This window comes from Xyrauchen texanus, chromosome 15, assembly GCF_025860055.1.
Source record: "Xyrauchen texanus isolate HMW12.3.18 chromosome 15, RBS_HiC_50CHRs, whole genome shotgun sequence".
NCBI lineage: Eukaryota > Metazoa > Chordata > Actinopteri > Cypriniformes > Catostomidae > Xyrauchen > Xyrauchen texanus.
Genome location: NC_068290.1, coordinates 11,208,994 through 11,229,163, shown reverse-complemented (window position 1 = coordinate 11,229,163; position 20,170 = coordinate 11,208,994). Strand labels below are relative to the sequence as shown.

At 38.9% G+C, this 20,170-nt stretch overlaps 2 protein-coding genes across 2 annotated transcripts; one reads left to right on the top strand and one right to left on the bottom strand.

Moving 5' to 3' along the window:
* Positions 1 to 415: 415 nt before the first annotated feature.
* On the bottom strand, positions 416 to 4,353 carry LOC127656375 (transmembrane protein 74). Its single transcript, XM_052144680.1, has 2 exons — positions 4,294 to 4,353; positions 416 to 3,695 (listed from the first exon to the last, which is right to left on the bottom strand). The coding sequence occupies exon 2, from the start codon at positions 3,630 to 3,632 to the stop codon at positions 2,805 to 2,807; it is 828 nt and encodes a 275-aa protein (XP_052000640.1). The 5' UTR covers positions 3,633 to 3,695; positions 4,294 to 4,353; the 3' UTR covers positions 416 to 2,804.
* An 11,533-nt stretch (positions 4,354 to 15,886) lies between these two features.
* On the top strand, positions 15,887 to 19,184 carry LOC127656227 (thyrotropin-releasing hormone receptor-like). The gene is made up of 2 exons (XM_052144431.1): positions 15,887 to 16,669; positions 18,448 to 19,184. The coding sequence occupies exons 1-2, from the start codon at positions 15,887 to 15,889 to the stop codon at positions 18,877 to 18,879; spliced, it is 1,215 nt and encodes a 404-aa protein (XP_052000391.1). The 3' UTR covers positions 18,880 to 19,184.
* Positions 19,185 to 20,170: the final 986 nt, after the last annotated feature.

Sequence of the window (20,170 nt, the reverse complement as noted above, 5' to 3'; positions counted from 1 at the left end):
TACAAAAAGTATGTAAATCGCCAAAAACAAAAGAAGAATGTGAAAGTGAAACAAGAGATTTATTGTAAAAGGACTCAAATATTGATCTGTTTCTCACCCACACCTATCATATAACTTCAGATTATATGGATTTAACCACTGGATTACTCTTATGGATTACATTATGCTTTCTTTATATGCTTTTTGGACCTTCAAAGGTCTAGTCGCCATTCACTTGCACACCTACAGAACTGAATTTTCTTCTAAAAATCTACACTTGTGTTCAGCAGAAGAAAGAAAGTCATACACGGAAGCGTGAGGGTGAATAAATTACGAGAAATGTTTGGGTGAAGAATTTTTGGGTGAACTATGCTTTTATAAGCAAAGAAACAGAGACGAAACCAATAAATATATACTTTTATTTTCATATCAGAAAGTGAATCTATAGTAATAGTAATGAGTTGTATGAATTGTCATTAACATGTCAGCAGCAGAGGCAGCAGGGAGGGGCTACCGTGTGCGTTAGCCTCTCTAAGAAAGTCCATATCACCCCTGGCAAATGTTTGTAACAGCCAGCAGATTATCATCTGTATGAAGATTGCGTGACATTTTCCCAGACATTATTTTAGCAATCATGTCGCCTGTTTAGAATCAGAACTAGTGATGCCCAATTTACGAATGAATGAATCTGAGTTGATTCCTTCAAAGAATAAGTCAAACGGTTTAGCAAAATTATCCAAATCTTTCAGACAGCTCCCGCAGTGGTTTGGGGCTTTTCTCACTCCGTAAAAACAGAATTTGTATTAATAGAACGGAAAACAATCAAGTGGAATATTTATTGTTATGATACACAGAGCAGATGAGGAGGTAAACTTAACTGTTGAAACTTTATTAAGCGCACTCCAACTCCAACACCGAATCCTGCTTTGTAACAACCAGAGCCCTTCTACCAAGGGAGCCTACAAATTTAGCAAAAAAAAAAAGCATAATACAGCGGTACCATAGACATTCTTATGGCGGTTAACTGGCCAGGAGACAAGATATAAGAATAATAAACTGCTTTTGTGAGGAAACAGTGCATAACTTAATGAATTGGCCAAAGGTCCATTAATCTTCAACATGTTTTACACTCAACAATCCTACTGGATTAAACAATGTTTGGAGTTTACTACAATAATAGCTGTTTTTTAAGAGAAGTAACAGACTAATGTGCGACATGTAGGTGTCTGTTTATGGGCTCTCCCCATTCATACGGTGACGGCGATATTTTCAATCAAAACTTGCAAGTGCATCCTTCGTTTGACAGAGATTAATAATATCTTTATTAAGTTTAACGCCTGCATGCGTAGCTTTTGAACAACTCTTGGTAAAGCCATTTTTCCAACCAAACAGGTATCAAAAAGTATCATTGCTGGTTTTACATTGAATTACTATGTAAATACCATGGTGTACATCAATGCACTGCAGTATAACCATCTGATACCATCACAATACCATGGTCCTGACAGAGCAGGTTTCTTTTTCTTTCTTTTTTTGAAAGGTAGTTGATTTTGATGAACTTTAGTGCTGGATGTGCTGTGTGAATGAGTCTTTTATCAATACTTTGTGGCCCATAGTTACATTAATTACTACACAAGGTGAAAAGATAAAAATGCTGCTCCTAAAGTCACAAGAAAGAAATGCTTTAGTGCCGTGTTCTCCCAGGGGAGCATGTCCCCAGACCCCCAATAAGGGTACACTGTTTTGCTGTACTTCAGACAGTACTGTAAAAAGATGAAAACACCCCTGAAAGTTTGTTGCCTTCTTTATTGAGGCTGCAGCGAAGAGATTTCACTTCTGTTGTCACCACGTGCAGAATTATATTAGTAAAATTAGTAAACCCCCCCATTATTTTAACCCTGATCAATTGAAACATGCAAATGCGAAATGCTACAATCCCTCAAATGTTCAAGACAAATCTACCCCCTTGAATTTAGCACCTCTTCAGCACCAGCAATCAAAATTAGCTGGCACCGCCCCTGGTCAGCAGTGTTATCAAAACATATGTATTTGTAATCGATAATCTCATAATAAATCCTGTGAGTATAGAGGATGTTTTTCAGTGAGTTAACATGTTCTTGTAGGCCTATGGTTTCTGCTCTGTGCATAATGTCCGTGAATAAGGATATGCTTTGCTTCTTCAGAGGTGGGTTTAAATTTCCAAATGATAGCAAATCATTGTGTGGAAGCTATCTCTATTAAATATTTATCAAATATTTTTAGTACTTGGAGAAAAAGTTTAGCATTTCTGGACAGACCGTTCCTCGCATAAACTAACAAGGACACTACGAAAAAATTACGACAAAAAATCTCAGAATATATTGACATTTTTCCAGTGTACCATGGGGCAATGTTTTTTTTAGCATTTAAATGCACACCATGATGAAATGGCCGAAGTGGGTGCACATATATAGGTTTTGACAGGATTCTAAAAATGTAAGAAAGAGGCAGTAGGATTGTCAGTATTAGCAGCAGGATTTTGTATAATGGAGCATTTGCTGAATCAGGATAGCCTACTTATTCATTGTTAGGACACATAATATTTACCTCATAAAGTCAGCAAATGAGCTAGACTTAATTTTGCTCTTAAAAAGTATTTTGCTTTATGGTAAATGCAAATAGTACCATGCTGTATATTTGTGTAGCCTGATAAATTCTGTAATGTGATATTCTGTTTTTCTGGATCTGTAAGCAGTTGTTACATAGTCAGTGATAAGGTCGATAACAAGCTTTTTAGCCATGCTGGTTGGGTGAACGTTATATTGATAAATGACTAGAGAGTACAGTCAACTAATAGCATCACCATTCTCCTCCTCGACAAAACTATGTGTTGGCGACGGCCGACACGGGCTCGATTTCGTTCTTAAGTTAATAGAGCCGTAGAGTTTTGCGGAGTGCTTGGAATACGCGAAGGCTTTTCTCCTGTACATCTCACCCTTCCACATTGAAATCATTAGCAAAGTGGATAGCACTACGCCGCCCAAAGTGAGAAGGCAAAGGCCGGCGATAACGCACCTGTCCAGGTGCGCGCCTATCCTGGCGCTCTCGTTCTCGAGTCTTTCCATTTCGCGCGCGGACACGTTGTCAGGGTTTACTCTGACATCCCTTGGGACCGCGTACGAAATGATCACGAGCGAGATCCCGGTAATGAGGAACGTGACCGCACTAATTAATCCGTAATCCACGGATTTCCCCGAACTCTCAGAGCTGAGGTCGATGTCGGACATCAGCGATAGATCCTGAAGCCCCTCGGGACGGATTTCGCTCGCCGAGTCGTGGAGCGCCGGCGTCGCGTGACGAGGGATTTTCTCGCTCGTGTCCGGAGTGGCCAGCCGAAGATTGACGTTTTCGTCGACGTAAGTGAACGAGGTCTCCAGCTCCTCGTCGCAGCACACTCTGACCTTCTCTGCGGGCTGATGATGGCGGTGCCGGTCATGCTGTCCTCTGAGGGGAGCCGCCGTCCTTGGTGCTGAATCGCACTGTCCATGACAAGCTTCTTCCACTGATCTGCTCAGCTTGTGAACATGAAGAGGGCTAGAAGACCAGTCCAGTAATCCTGGAGGATCGGGTCTTCCACCTCTTTTATCTATGTAAAGTAACTCCACCGCGGCCATCAGATCCACTCCACACGGATCACTTTAATTCCCCGCAGCACCGTCATCCGCACTATAGCCTACCTATTAACACAAACAAAAAATGGCTCAGACGAGAAAGTAATTAACACAGTATAGCATACTAGTATAGAGCACGTGCTATTACGGGCTGGCCAAAGTTAATGACTGTTTTTGAACGAAATCATTTTCCTCTCGTAATGAAAGACGATTAAATTTACTGATTTGCCCTACTGCTTCAGTATCCATTTAGCAAAGCAATCAGTATAAAACCCAAGATAAGCTAAAAGTCACTTTAAAACGCATAGCTAAACCGCAGACAGGCGGAAGTAGGCACTTCTCATAATAAAGAATGACAATAAAGTAATCATACATAGACTACTGTCATCACTGCTATAGCAAACATGCAATACCATAATCACAGCCGGTAAAGTGTTACGTTATCAGCAAAATGCTATAATTATATCAACAACTACACGATAATTATATCGTTTTGGCACCTGCCCATTTGGCAGCATCGTTTTACACGCATCGTTAGGTCACACATAGGCTACTATCCCGTAAAGAACGCGAGACAAACAGGACAAATACGACTTTTTCGTATAAGTACATCAAAAATTATTTGTGTGGCATTTAAACGGGTTTTTTTTTTCCTGATCAGTACCTTCTCCTTCAACGAACATTTTGGCCTCCCGGCAGCTTCGCTTCGCCGCTTCCCTCCCACGCTCCGTTTTAAAGCTGAACTGAGCTCTTGATGGCGAAATTACTTATCCTACTATGGCGAAGGTGTTTCGCATGAATATTAATTTAGCAGTGATGACGTTGCTTGGTAACCTTCCTATGGCGAAATAGGTTTTCTGAAAGAGTTTTTGTGGCAGAATATTGTTTACTACCAAAATTTAACAATATAATTTTGACGTTCCCCTCCTTTTTTATTTAAATAAATAAGTAATTAAAAAATTAAAAAACAAAAATCTGGGTTACAGCGAGGCACTTACAGTGGAAGTGAATGGCGCCAATCCGTAAACGTTAAAATACTTCAAAAGTATAGCCACAAGACATGAACTATATGCGTGTTAACAAGATTTTATTGTGATACAATCACTTACTAACATTTTCTGTGAAATGTTGAACCGGGAATATTCCTTTAAAATGTATTATCAAGTAAAAAATCACACTTTAAATTATATTGATAACTTCACTAAAAAAAACCTGTTTTAATGTCTTGTTTTAGTGTTTGTGGCCTTTACAATTTTTCCATAATAATAATAACAATAGGCTAGTACTATATATATATTTTTTTTCCCTACTTATTTTTTTTTTTTATGTTTTGTATCTCAATTCAGAACTATACATCCTGTAATTTTCTTTTATTTGGAACAATGTGAATAAGGGTTTGGGGGGGCATGGTCCATTTATAAATATTAATAAGATTGTCCCGACGTTCCATCGTTATCGTCCTATGGCAAAGGGTTGCATCTTGAATATTAATTAGGTTTTGCTGACATTTGGTATCCTTCCAATGGTGAACGTATGACTTATGAATATTTAGAAATATGCCTTCAACATAGTAAAATCCATAAAACGCCTGCCGTTTGCTGATTTGCATCACTCTAGCATTGTCAAGTTAAGGATAAAAGGTTTAAAATTGTATTGGCACTATGGGAAATGAAGTTCTTGTGAACGAAAAGTAATATTTTTACAGATAAATTCATGGACAGCTGGTGAAATCTACTGCCTTGAGACATTTCCTACTTGACTGTGCTAAACCACACCCATTCCACACCATCTGCTACAGGGTTCTTTTAAAGCTTGCAAGATTACTGTTCAGTTTGAGCAAGGTCTGTATAATCTATTTTTAATCTGTCCGAGCCAAACCATTACAACTCATATTCTTTAAACGACTTTCAACATGTTGTAAATACAAGGTGTGCATGACCTTTACCTGGTCATCAATGGTACTGTAAATACCATTACCTGATTTTGTATAAATGTTTGACTGCCATATCTTTAATTACAGAATACAAACTTAAAAAAAATAAAATGCTATTTTTTTTTTGAATGCATTAATGAATAATAAAGAAAACACAATATCTTATCCACATAATCTTGAGCTTTTACATCAAATCCCAAAAGTACAGTCAAATATAATCCCTAATCTTAATAACATACAATCAATATGATTTCCCTATGTCCAATTTTGTTGGCCAAAGGATGTCTTTGGCCGGAGGCCAGGCAAGTTCCAATTTAACAGATGAGTCTGCAGAGAAGCGGTGCTTACCAAAGTCTTTCTAGCAAGTCAGTCTCTCGGGAGGCTATTTCCAGTCATACCAGTGCAGGTCCTATCTACTTGAATGGAGAAAGACCAAAATCTCTGAAGTGGTTGGTCAATATTATGATCTAAGCATATATTTCAAATCAGCAGTAAAATCTGACAATACTGAAATCATTAATTGTGATTCTTTACCTTATATTACGCTAAAAAACTAAATTTTCTCGTCTTGTATAGCTAAAGCACATGCACGTTCCAAAGTTGATTGACAGGTGATGTCTGTATCTAAAAGGTGATTGGCTCTTTTAACTGTCAGACGGGACTTCCTTTCTACATCTGTTGACCATTGGGCACAAGCTCCTTGGCTGAGTGTTCCAATTTCTCCCATTCATTTAAATGGAAGTGTCCCATCTCTGCTAAATAATCTCTGGGTTTACCCAGCCAGAGATTAATTTCCTAGGCTGGTGGAGGGAGGCTCAGCTCAGAGAGTACAAGGTTCACAGTCATGAATTTCCATCTGTCACTGCTGGCTTCATGAACATGGGTGGAGTTGCTCTTTGAAGCAGTCAGTTTGGACTATTTTCAACAGGATGGAAATCTCAGAAGGGTGCACAGCTAATGTTGTGCTGCGTGCCCCTGTGAGATTTCCATACTGTCATCTGAGCCAATCCTGTGTGCTTTGCCAAGGACAAAATTGAGTTTAAACACAGAGCCTTTGGATCCCAATGAAGTCATCTTGAAATGTATAAAAGCATGTTGTGACTTGTCAATCTATCTTTGTGTTTAAAGCAGGTGATTACAAAGGCATAGTCACATGGATACTAAACAACACTGTAGAAAAAGCAACTTTCCTCCAGTCATATTCCTTTACTATCCTCAGCTGTATGAATTGCTGCTGTATGTGTTGCATCATAAGATCAAAGATAGGCCCTTTCGAGCACATTTTTATCAGGTGTGTGTGTGTATGTGGTTGTAAATTGATGCAATATGTTGAATCTGGATGAGGTTGGCAGTGAAAACAATATAATTTCTACAAGTTTATTTTTATAGCACATTTAAAACAACGGAAGTTTGTGAAAGAGCTTTACAGTTAAAGGGATAGTTCACCCAAAAATGAAAATTAAGTTATCATTTACTCACCCTTATGTTGTTCCAAAACTGCATGACTTTCTTTCTTCCATGGAACACTAAATTTGTGTGAGTTGTACTAAATCCCATTGCCATAGTGTAACTGATCCAGATCCTGGAGGAGGCTTAGCTCTTTATTTGTCTCTGTGACAACAGCTTTTAAAGGATGTGAGGCAAAGAGGAGAAAAGAGGCATTTCTCAAAGGCAGATTGTGCCCTTGGCAGGGTGGGGAGCCTCTTGCAATCAGGTTTGGGTAAGCAAATCGAAGAAGGTAGAGGGGTGCTGTCCCTGGTCCTGAAGTTGGTGAATCCCTATATATATGGCAGAAATAATAGTAGTATGGGTAGTATGGCATTCCGAACTCAACTTGAGTGTTGTCTGCATGCAAGCTAGAAATAATTCACCCAAAAATTAAAATTGTATCTTTTTTCCTTTTCATGTAAGTGGATGGTGATTAAGGCTGTAATTCTGCCTAACATTTCCTTGTGTTCCATGGAAGAAAAAGTCATTTGGGTTTGGAACAAGATGCGGGTGAGTAAAGGATGGCAGAATCTTCATTTTTGGGTAAATTGTCCCTTTAAAAGTAGACAGAAAAGGTAGTTATACTGGTCTAAACTCTTAAGCCTGCTTTTTGTTTGAAAGTAAGAACTGCAGTATATATAGGAGATGTACACTAGCGGTTGTCGAGAGGGTGCAGGGTTTCAAGAGGACAAAAGAAATCAAGAGATGGAGACAGAATGACAGAAGACAGCTCTTTTAATTATTAAACATCCAGTCCTTGAAGGTTATTGAATATATTGATTCACTTGCCCCGTGCCCTTGCCATGGCAACAAAATTTTGAGTTCTTATTGCATCATAATGTGAGCTCTTCCCTGTCCATTTAAAACTATTAAATCACAATGTCTACTATCTTGAAGGTTTTTATTTACTATTTTAAAAGACACAAAAGCACTGGGCAACAATGATCAATATTACCAACCTGGTTTCTTAATCACATTACTATACCAACATTTTAGCAAAAATTATCTTTACATACCTTGTACATATCGTGGCAGTTTCCTGGTGCCTAGAGGTGCTACAACAGCGATTTCTATTCACTTTCTAACAAATCGCGAGTAAAAGGGCAGATTATCCATTTATAAACATATACTTTTCACTCTGTTTCACTTTTCACACAATGCTATCTAATGACATCTTAACACTTTTACTATAGCGCATGACTTTATAGTCGATACATTTTAAAGGTGCTGTAAGCGTTTTTTTAACAGAACTTTATGCAAAATGTTTTCCTACTCCCTGAAAGATATTAATAAAATAAGTTTCTCTGACAACACTAGACTCTGTAAACAGCAAACAAAAATATGTCCGCAGGCCACGGTCTCTGATAATTTCAGCCTGTCAATCATTTTACGCATTCTCATTGTATTGTAGTTACACCGAGTTATTGAGGCTTAATTTCATTTTTATATCATGTTGTTCATATCAGTTGTCAGTTGAGGGCCCTATTTTTCTGCTGTTGTTTTTAACAACCGCTTCTGGTCAGTGTCAGTCTCAATAAAGCTAATTTGGTATCTTTGGAGTGTGGGGTATTGGAAAAAGATACCAAAGCTAACCAAACGGCTTAACTTGTGGAAATTCCAGAGAGGCTCTTACAGCAACTTTAATGGTTGCATTACATAACTACATTTACAAGTTTGTTAAATCGTGATCAAACTTTGTGGTACTTCAACTGATACACTGTACTTGCGATTCAAAGGACCGGAGTACGAGTCCTGAAGAGCATGCAAATCGACACACGATTTAGTGCAACAATGCGTTCAGTCTGAACGGCCCCTAAGTTTCCTAAATTTTCACACTGCTGTAAATAATACTGTAGCCATATGATCACAAAAGCATTATGCCACTATAACTTATGCAAATCTTCAGTACAGAATGTACCATTCTAACACATGAAAATAAAATACTGTGAACATCTGTTACTGTTTAATGGTGAACAGCCTCCTGTTTTTTTTATCACTTTAATAATGCTCAAAAGTGTCTTAGAAGAAAATCAAAATAACGTTGTTGCTTCACCAATATCCTTTTTTTTAATCTCACATAGCTTTTATGGCACTATCAGTTGGTGATAGACCAATATATCGGCCAGGACAATTAATCGATCAATATTTGGCCATTTTGTGATTATCGCATCAGCCGTTAACAGAAGTGTTAACATTCCCTTGAGTCAGTTCCTAAATCAACAAATAGATTTGTCAATTGATAGTCAAAACTTTTTGTTTTCAAAGTATTTATGCAAATTTTATGAGACGTTGCATTTAATAAGTGCTTGTTTCACTTTAGAAATGTTGTGTACATTTGATTTTCGGTTGTTAAATTGTATTATGTTTATTGGCTTTTTTATCGGTCATTGGCCATCCTTCTCTCTAGGTAGCAGCATCGGCCATTGAAAAACCTGTATCGGTCGACCACTACTATCAGTTAGGTTTACGTTTAAGGAATAGGGTAGGGAGGTAGGTTTTGTTTATTTTAAACTCAATAGAGAATAATCCTTAATAACCTCATCTGTTAATCACGCAATATCATTTCTCAAATATGTCGCCTCGTCACATCATTTTCATGAGATCAGGCTGAATATTACTGTATCTAAGTTTTTACTGAATACAAGTCATGACTTTACTTAAATTGACATGAACGATGCTTCATAGTTTGACCACATTGTGCGCACGGCTGTGCAGCAAGCCCTTTTGGATGAGAGACATGTAAGGTGAGATGTAGAAACAGGCTGTTGTCATTAGGAAAATTAGAGAGTCCTGAGTCTCAGCCAGATATTTTTTTTAATCCTTTGGATGTGAGCTGCCAAGCTTTGAGTGGTCTGCTGGCATTGTAAAGAATGGAGAGTGGAACAACATCTTTGTGTTTTAAATTCTGAAGTTTGTTGAAATCAAATTCAATTAGAGAATGAATGATTAGAGTCCGGCAGATGGTGAAAGATTCATTTCATTTCCGTAACAAATGATGAAATCAGAGCCTTGTCTTTATGAATGCTTGTCACACTCATATATTTATAAACTCTTGCTTCTCAGCTCAATAATCAGATCTCTCAGTTCTTTTAAAGTCTTTGCATGTTCTTTTCAGAATTAAAGTTGGGCGATGATCCATTGCAGGAAGTCAACTTTGATCAATGCAATAAGAACTCCTTTGGCTCTTTCTGGAGGAGAGATTTGCCAAATATTACATTCCAGACCAGGGAATGGGCAATAGAGTAAAATTAGTATAGTTTATCATTTTCAGGGGGTTTTATTATTATGAATAAAGATAATGTTAATCCGTGTCTCTTCCGTTCATTCCATATCCATTTTGAAATAAAAAATGTTTAAAAACAACTTGTCTTTTTATTTATCACTTGATACATTATTCACCTAAACTTTAAGTTAAAATTACATTTTAGAAAAATGACCTTAATACTGATTTTGTTATTTCTGTTATTTCCCGAAATGTCCACGGAAGTTTGCGTAAAGGCTAACAAGGATTGACACTTTTAACCTACTTTATGTTCTGCACTTCACTTTAGATGAACTGCAGATAATGCTGGCTGTTGCATTTGGACTGATGCATGTTTTTTCTCAAGCATTTTATGCTGTCGAGTGTTAATTTAGCCATGAAAAAGATTTAATAAGAAAATAAGTAGCTAGACAAGCACGTAATATTGTGATTTGCCCCTCGTGTTTCAGCACATTTTGCAGAGGGACAAATATAATGCGAATTAATTGTAAAAAAAAATTCAACTGTGTAATATAAGATTTCAGGCTCGCCCCCCTGCTGTGGGGGGCTCTACGCTGGGGCCGAGAACTGGGTTCAGGTTGAGGCGGAGCTGCCTGGGCTTTCGCCGCCGCAGGGGGATGCCATTGGCAAGCAGACGGGAGATGGGCATGTTGATAAAGTGCGCTTTGTCGGCGTCCCTCATCTCGACTAGATTCAGCCACAATGGCGCTCCTGGACCACCAAGGTAGACATCTCCTGCCCGAGTGCTCGCGCTGTGACCTTCGATGTCCAGAGGGCGAGGGCGGTCGCTGAGCGCAGCTCCTGCAGCATGTCGGATCAGGACTACCCACGTGCAGTTCTTAGAGTCCCTTTGCCTGGTGTACCTGCAGGATGGCCATGGCATGCAGGGCAGAGGTGGCCTGTCCAGCGTCACTGTAGGCTTTGGTCACCAGCTATGATGTATCCCTACAAGCTTTGGAGGGGAGTGTCGGTCGATTCCGCCAGGTGGGGGCGTTTTGCGGGCACAGGTGCATCTTATCCACCCGAGGGACCTCCGTGTACCAGTAGACTGCCCCGCCGTTGAGGGTAGTGAGAGCGGACAACAAGGAAGTCTGTTTTGGGCAGTTTTGAACTCATGTGGCCATGAGCGGCTCCCAGAACCCAGGAACCAATCATCTAGCGGCAAGTGCTCAAGGGAGGGTGGAGGGTTCCAATCCAGTTCCAGTCTTGCGGTGGCCCAGCAAGCATGGCGGTCAGCTCTGCATCAACCTCAGACTGGGCGGGCAGACCTGAAGGTGGCAGCCCAGTCAAGTCATTGGCATCTGACATCGCCATTGTGCTCACCGATGCAGTGATCGAAGACTCATCCTGCTCGCAGGCCCTGAAAGAGTTGCATGCTGGCCATGAGGCAGGCTGGTCTCATTTCGGAACCGGACGGGAGCAAACGAGCGTGCTGGGGAACGGGAGGTCCATGGGGAATTAGCCGGCGATTGAACTCCCCAAATCGCCTCAAGCGCCAGCCGGGCCGGACTCATACCCGTGGGTAGAAGGCGCAGCATGGGAGGTGGGTAGAATGGCTTTCCCCCGGAAGAAGGAAAGCCGTGACCAAAATGTTGCCATGGTCATATTCTCGCAATGAGAACATGAACCATCCACAAACGCTGCCTCAGCGTGATCGCTGCCCAGATACGTGAGGCAGCGCCCGTGGACATCGGAATTGGAGAGATAATGACCATATCCAGGAATCACACAAAGACAGAAACGCGTCTTTAAAAAGACGTACAACGTCAATGTGTTTGCTCTAATAGAGAAAAATATATACTCTTTTGCAAGCATAAACACTCTTTTAGCGCTGTTGAAGTGCCCAGGGGCAAAATCTGAACTCATCGTGCAGAAGGAGAGAAATCCAACAGCATACACTTCTTAAGAGGTGAATAGAACAGCAGTAATATTGAGCTCGCTGATAGTATAACCACTCGGCTCCGAAGAAAAAATCTGAATGACTGGAGTGGGAATTCCAACTCTTTTTGGCATGTAAATTCCACTCGCCAATTCTCCTTGGCCTTTTCTCAAAGAATGGGAGGAGTTCGGGACTCTCAAGAGCAACCCCTAGTGTCACTACATCGACACAACGTCGAGTGAGTGACAGAATGGGAATTGGAGTTTTGACTAGTCAAAACATAAGTATGGATAGTCAAATTTGAATATTAAATGATAAAAGTGCCTGCCATAGTAAATGCAGAAGACACACCCATCTCTGTGATTTCTGCAGACATCGCTTAATTCCCATGCAGATCGACGGTAAATTGACAGACATCTGCATTAATAACATACTTCCGGTAAACTAATCCAATACGAATAAGGCTTCCTCCTTAAAAGTCCCTTTACTGTGTATTTCTTAAAATCGCGATGAAAACAATAGTTTTTTCCACAACATGCCATATTTACTATATTTATTATCTGAATAGTCACGTCCTCTTACCCCATGTAAAATATAAATTCTATTAGGTCTCTTATCTTTACTCTCCCTGCTGGTGACTTTTGTAAGAGTTGATGAGAAGAGTTAATAGTTTTTTTTTTTATTTTATTCCTTTTTTTTCCCCAATTCAATTTTAGTTACGTATCAATTGTATCAATGTATCAATTTGTGTATGTTCGATTTTTACTTTGCAGAAAAAGAAAAAAATAAATCCTGTTTTTTCGTTAACCGAATTTTGATTTCAAAACGGAAATGAAATGAACAGAAGCTACATGTATTAATGTTCTCCAATGATTTTTTTAATTCTCGTTCACGTTGTTTTTCCTGCTCAAGGGTTTAAGTAGAATGTAGTAAAGTAAGAATTCTTATAGGATGTAAAAATATATTTTATAACACAATGCAAAACTATACAATGTACAATATAAAAGGACTGGTCCTAGGGCTTCATTTCTCCCAAAATAATTTTATGTTTAACATCTTGACCATGTTATTTGTCCAAGTTTTGTGAGCACCTTGCCAATAAGCAGGTTTTAAATGTTCAACAGCATCCTTCCAATGTTTAACAGAAATGTGTTTAGCTGCTTCTCTAGATCTCAGATTTTTCTTGAAATAAAAAAACGACATTGTATCCAACATGGGGAATAATTCTGCGATCTTAATTTGGATTTAACAAATTGTGGGCATTCATTATGTCCACAAGATGGCAGTAGAACTCTTAGCACCAAAAAATAAATAAACAGCCAACACAAGTTATTGCATGAACACCTACAGTATATTAAGGTAATTTATGGTTATAATAAAGTTTACAAACAATGCATTATCTATCAAGAACTATAGAGAAAATAATAAATCAGAAAAACTTGTCAGATTGTGTACAATTCCAAAGGTCTAAGACAGACAAAACACTTTAGTGCATGAACCTCCTGAAATCTTATTGATTTATTTTAATGTGCACATAAATGAGTGTGTCTTTATGGCCATCAGGTATCACCCTCTCACAAGAGTCATACAATCCACTAATACAACTGAGCTTCTCAAAATGGAAAGTCCAATGACTTGTAGCACATATGGACCTGTAATGACTTTCATTGTGCAAAATTTAGTCAAGTCAAATAAACATAAAACTAAATAAATACCCTCTTTAATGCATTTGACAGCTTTCAGTAAAGTGATGAACATTTGTTAACTTTCCTCACAAATATCTGTCAATTCTCGTTAGAGCACAAAGGCTGTCAAAAATGATTGAATTCATTCATTTCATTATTTATTTATTTATTTTTTACAAGAATGACACTGTCAAGCTTTTAAGGCAGATTTTGCAGAAAGCTTATCCAATGGTAAACACTGCCATTGTAAGGAGATTAACACCAACATAATTGTATTTTTTATAATTCTGTTCCAGAACACAATTAACAACACACTGAGAATGAGCATAGATCAACTAATTGGGTAATAGGCAAAAAGCCTGAATAAATTGAAAACCCTTATAGGAAAATACCAATTTGCTAAACAAACAGACCAATTATTCCAATATCCCAACCAACACCCTACTTAAAGAAACATTCTGGGTTCATTACAAATCCAATACAAAAATGAAGGTAACAGTGAGGCACTTACAATGGAAGTGAATTGGGCCAATTTTTGGAGGGTTTAGAAATGTGAAAAGAATATATAATAGTATAAAGACAATCATTCTTGAATCATTCTTGGTATTGTTTATGCTATACAGTTGTGTAAATCATAATTTTTATGGTCGTTTTAGGGTTTACTGTGTTATGTCATCATGGCAACCAGTCTGTAAAATCAGAAAAAGCTTTACATCAAAAAGGTTAGTAAGTGAATTTATCACACTAAAATCATGTTTACACACATATCGTTTACACATTGTAACTATACTTTGAAAAAGTATGCATTTTTATGTTTACAGATTGGCCACATTCACTTCCATTGTAAGTTCCTCACTGTAACTCAGATGTTTTTTTTTTTTGTTATTGTTGTTTTAGTTTTTTAAGAAAAGGATAGAAATTATGCTAGAAATGCTGTCATTTGATCTTAAACCGTATTAAAACTGGAATATATCTTTAAAGCCCTAAAGCTAAAAATTGCACAAATTAGGCATAGCTTTAGCCCTCCCTGACAGTTTCTTAAAATCTTATTTTATTTGCCCCCATTTTTTTTTTTTTTTTTTTTTGTACAAATTTTATTGTAATCTGTCAATATGTAACATTTTTGTTCCTTAACTTCATAGCTGTTTAATGGTAGGCTATTTATGGTAGGTTAATGCAACAAGGCACAATAACAACCCAAAGATTAATTACAGACTATTTAATCCTTTTAAGTGCATCCTATGCATTAGTGAGGATGCAAACAGACCTGATCCACAATAGACTCAGTCAAGAGTCAATAATGACTTGGCTCTCCTGGGTGTGAACCTCCCTCTGCAGATGAAATTTAACTTGACCAGCCTTCCTGAGCTCGGATCAATCTTTGTCCTTATCATAACATTGGAAACAAACAGACTAAAAGCAAACAGCATCAATTTTGATACAACAACATGCAAATTGCTTTTAAACAAACACTATGTTGCATTGGAACACTGTAATTACAATCTGAAATAGGCCTATAATAGGCTTATTTGGCAGTTTAGCTAAGAAACCTTTAATTGAACAGATTGTGTGTGTTGGAGACACTTCCTCTTTTGCCTGCTGCAGCATTACACACTGCACAACCTGCCCTTCCTGACGCTCTTGATCTCATATTAGGGTTACAGTGGGCTCAGTGAGACCATATCTGCCTGTTCATACCTGGGCGGTGCAACACCTCTGTCAGCTCTCTGCAGTCACGCACGCCATCAGTGAAAGGATTTTTACATATCACACAAATTACCACGGACACATTCTTGGCATTGCACCATTTTAGTGGTCTGCTTTAAGTGCTGCTTGACTCCAGAAGGACATTAAAAACTGCAGAATATCTTGAACAGTGTCATTTTAACTTTATGGAATTTCCTTGTTATGGAGATTCAACGGAATATTGAAAAATGACCTTTTTATGTGCACGTCGGACTTTTCTCTGTTGAAAAGTGAAGACTAAAGCTGAAAATAGCCGATCGGAACATGGAGAACAGCACTTTCTTCCAATTCCCCAACGCAACTCTCCCGACGTGGACTGATAACAGTATCGAATATAAATTCGTAAGCATTATATTAGTGATTCTTATTTGTGGAATTGGTATTGTCGGAAATGTGATGGTCATTCTTGTGGTCTTAACGACCAAGCACATGCGCACCCCAACTAACTGCTACTTGGTGAGTCTGGCGGTTGCCGACCTCATGGTCCTGACGGCAGCGGGACTGCCCAATATCACCGAAAGCCTGTTCGGTCAGTGGGTCTACGGATACGCCGGTTGCCTCTCCATCACTTACTTTCAGTACCTGGGCATCAATGCGTCCTCCTGCTCCATCACAGCCTTCACCATTGAGCGCTACATCGCCATCTGTCACCCGATAAAAGCGCAATTCCTGTGCACCCTCTCCAGAGCCAAAAAGATCATTGTTGTCGTTTGGGTTTTGACGTCCCTATATTGCGTTATGTGGTTTTATCTTTCCGATACGGAGGAGTTGGCTTACGACAACATTATCCTAAAGAAGTGCGCCTACAAAGTGTCCAGAAACCTGTATTTGCCGATATATTTCACAGATTTTGCCGTGTTCTACGTTGTCCCGCTTTTGTTGGCGACAGTTTTATACGGGTTGATTGCAAGAATTCTGTTCCTCAACCCACTCCCGTCAGACCCCAAGGAAAGTAGAAGGAACTGGAAAAAGGACTCGTCGTTGGGGAATAAATCAATTAACTCCAGGAGTTCCTCCAGCTGCACGAAGATAGCTTCTCGGAGGCAGGTAAAGTGCTGATTTTGTTCCCTTTGTATAGAGTTTCTTTAACTCTCGAGTTAGTTTTCATCAAATAATATCAGCTTATATTGCGCGCGTGAAAGGCGCTCTGTGCACGAGACTCAAAACCGCTGTTGTCGGAGAACAAGGGAAAAAACAACTATAGGCCTATTGTTTGTGTGATTATTTGATATGGGGTTGAAAGCTTACCCATCCTCGAGCAGGTGGATTTTTAAATGCAATTATGTGAAACCAACTCCATCAGAATAAATCGGGGCAATTACTTGTGTGATTGTGCTGCTACCTTTGTGTCCTTTGGCTGTCATTTTGTAACTTGCTGAGGAGAAATAATTACCTTTGAAAAAGCTTTTCATTTAGCTGTACATTTGTCTGTTTCATAAGCGACCTGTGAAGGGTTATGGTTTGTTAACGCTTTTTACAACCACTGTGCAAACAATGCAACATCTATACCGTGATAATCACGTTTATTCTGTTACAAAAGTTCAAGATTAAGCTTGCCTCCTTATTCATTGACTTATCAGGGGGACACACACCCTTCAGCTGTCACAGAAATCCAAACAGATGTACATATTAATCAGTGGCGATTTCTCAGGGCCAGCAAAACTTTCTCTGCCGGCGTAACATTAATTGACCTTTTTGCCTATGTATTTTCAATCACTTTCCTCTCCTAATTCATCTACAAACGAAGAGCAAAAATCTAAAAGTTCAGAATGTATGCCTTGTTACTAACAAGTGTTGACAACTGTTTCACAAATTGCATGCCTGAAGCCATGCTCCTTAGCCGAAGCTGCATGAGTCTGAGCTCAACCCCGTCAGGCCTTCAGAATTTCCACAGAATCCCTCAACAGTGTAAGTGAACAGGCATCTAAACTAGCCAGATGCTCAGATTCATCAGCCAATCAGATTTATTTAGGCTATTTGTTCTTGTGGGTGTGGTCTTTAGGATATGTCCCAGTCCAGGCCGTCTAGCTGACCTTGAGTGACGCAATTACACTTTAAGTGATTAATTAATTAATTAATTTGAAAGCGAAGAGCCTGATATCTTGCTGACGAATTCGCTTTCATCACTGTTGGTATTGCCATTGAGAAAGAGATCCTTCTGGATTTAAAAACCTGAGATGTTCTGCAAGATCATGCGATTGATTAATTAAACAGAATAGGAGGACTGATTTTCAATTCAAGCAAATTGTTAAGCACGTTATGCATTGTTATATCAAGGACACATTCGGTGTCGGATCAAGTTTTTAAAAGTAACCATGTACCCTGACGAAACAAAATGTATTGCAAGCAAAATTTAAATCGCAAATATTATTTAAAGTAATTATCTTGATTGAAAGTCAGAAACTGTAATCTGATTACGATAATTTGTAATGCAATGCACTACACTACTTTTTGCACTAAAGATATTAGAAGTAATTTAATTAGAGTAGATTACATCCAACACAGCCGAAAAATTAACATTCTGTTACCATTTAGTCACCCGTAACTTGTATGACTTTCCTCCATGGAACACAATGATGGTGATGCTAGGCAGAATGAGCCTCAGTCACCATTCACTTTCATTGGATAGAAAAAATGCATTGAAAGTGTGTAGTGACTGAAATAAACATACTGCATAACATCTCCTTTTGGGTTCCATGAAATAAAGAAAGTCATAAGGATTTGAAAGAACATGATGATGATGATGATGATAAAATTTTCATTTCTGGTTGAACTACCATTTGAACCCAATTTGAGATCTTAAATTTGATCTGTTGCTGGTGTAGGTGACAAAGATGCTGGCAGTGGTGGTGATCCTCTTCGCTCTGCTCTGGATGCCCTATCGGACACTGGTGGTGGTCAACTCCTTCCTCAAGGATGCCTACCTGGACACCTGGTTCCTTCTCTTCTGCCGTCTCTGCATCTACATGAACAGCGCCATCAACCCCATTATCTACAATGCCATGTCGCAGAAGTTCCGCGCCGCCTTCCATAAACTGTGCCATTGCAGGGCCAAGCGCTCCGAGAAGCCCGCCACATACAGCGTGGCCCTCACATACAGTGTCATCAAGGAGACCTCCAATGGAGAAAGCCCAGATCACTACAGCACAGAGCTAGACAACATACGTGAAGCCGCTGAAGTACTTTTGCCTGGGAGAAAAATTTTATCATTTAAAGAGCCCTCAATGGCTTGTAAGAACACATTGTCTACTGCTTAGCTCCTTGTTGGTAAATATGATGAGGCAGGGAGATTATAGTTTAATCTACAGTGTCAACAGTGTAACAGGTAAAATGTGCCTATGAGAACTAGGAAACAGATTTTGACAATCAGAGTTTCTAATTTACAGTTTTTAAATGTAGCATATTTATTCCGAGCCAACACAGTCTCGTGACAACTCGTAATAATTCGTACAACATGACGAAATCACAAGATATCGTACCATTTTTATTCCATTAGAGACCAACCAATCAGTAAACCGAATTTAGAAATTGATACAGGCATCACATTTTAGCTAGCTTACTATCCAGCACGTTTTTTTTTTTTTTTTTTTGTTCTTTCTTAAAAGGAAATTTCAGTGAACAAATTCGCTCACACATTTCATATTTATTTATGCAATACAAATGACTGATGTCAATAACCTGTAACATGCTTCCATCAACTCAACCCAAACCCTAATGTTTTCTTTCTTTCTTTGTTATATAATAGGGATTTTACTATTTGTAAGGGGGTTAAGATGGGCAAGGAGGAGGCGAGAACCGGCTTGTCAATATAAATAATAATTTAATGAAAACTTAATCCAAAACACACAAACATAAACACACACATGACAGACATGCCCGTAATTCTCTCTCTCTCGAACCGTCGTCACCGGCCCCCTTTATCCCTCGCGTGCCCCATCAGGCCGATTGGGGACCGGGCGTGCGACATTCCAGCCCGGCCCCGCCCCCCTCCGCTCCACACTATTCAAATCACGGTTTAGGTTAAGGGTTTGGGAAAGGTTTAGCTTGAGTTTGGGATAGGGGTTATATTTATGAAAACTCCAAATAACATTTTTCATTGGTTTGTTTATTTTTCACTATGGGAGTAAAAGTCATTCGTTTTTGATACAGTTTCTTTCGATTTACCATCTCATACTAATTATTACAACTTGTCATGAGACCAGGTTGTTTATATCATGCTACTGAAGACCAAAATAGGCTTACCTTTACCTTCTACTCTGTTTTAAGCAGTGTCCAGTCTAGTCTCAGCTTCTAAAGCAATTATAGGTGAATATTTAGAGACACTTGATTGGTTGGTTGAACTTGACTGGGGGATTTTATTGGAGGTGATTAAGTGTGTGAGCTCAGGGGGGAATTCTCTGGTACTTCTACACAGAAACATTTTACCACCATGTACTAAAGCACTGCCTATTGGTAACTGTATTAACAGCTGCATGTATCAATGCCAAATCACTCTGGGAAACTTGTTCTATCAGGAAGACTTGCAGACTTGAGTGAAATTTAAGATGA

Coding starts and splice junctions, on each gene's coding strand:
- LOC127656375 (XM_052144680.1), bottom strand. CDS start 3,632: ATGGCCGCGGTGGAGTTACTTTACATAGATAAAAGAGGTGGAAGACCC.
- LOC127656227 (XM_052144431.1), top strand. CDS start 15,887: ATGGAGAACAGCACTTTCTTCCAATTCCCCAACGCAACTCTCCCGACG. Junction 16,670..18,447: donor AGATAGCTTCTCGGAGGCAG/GTAAAGTGCTGA, acceptor TTGCTGGTGTAG/GTGACAAAGATGCTGGCAGT.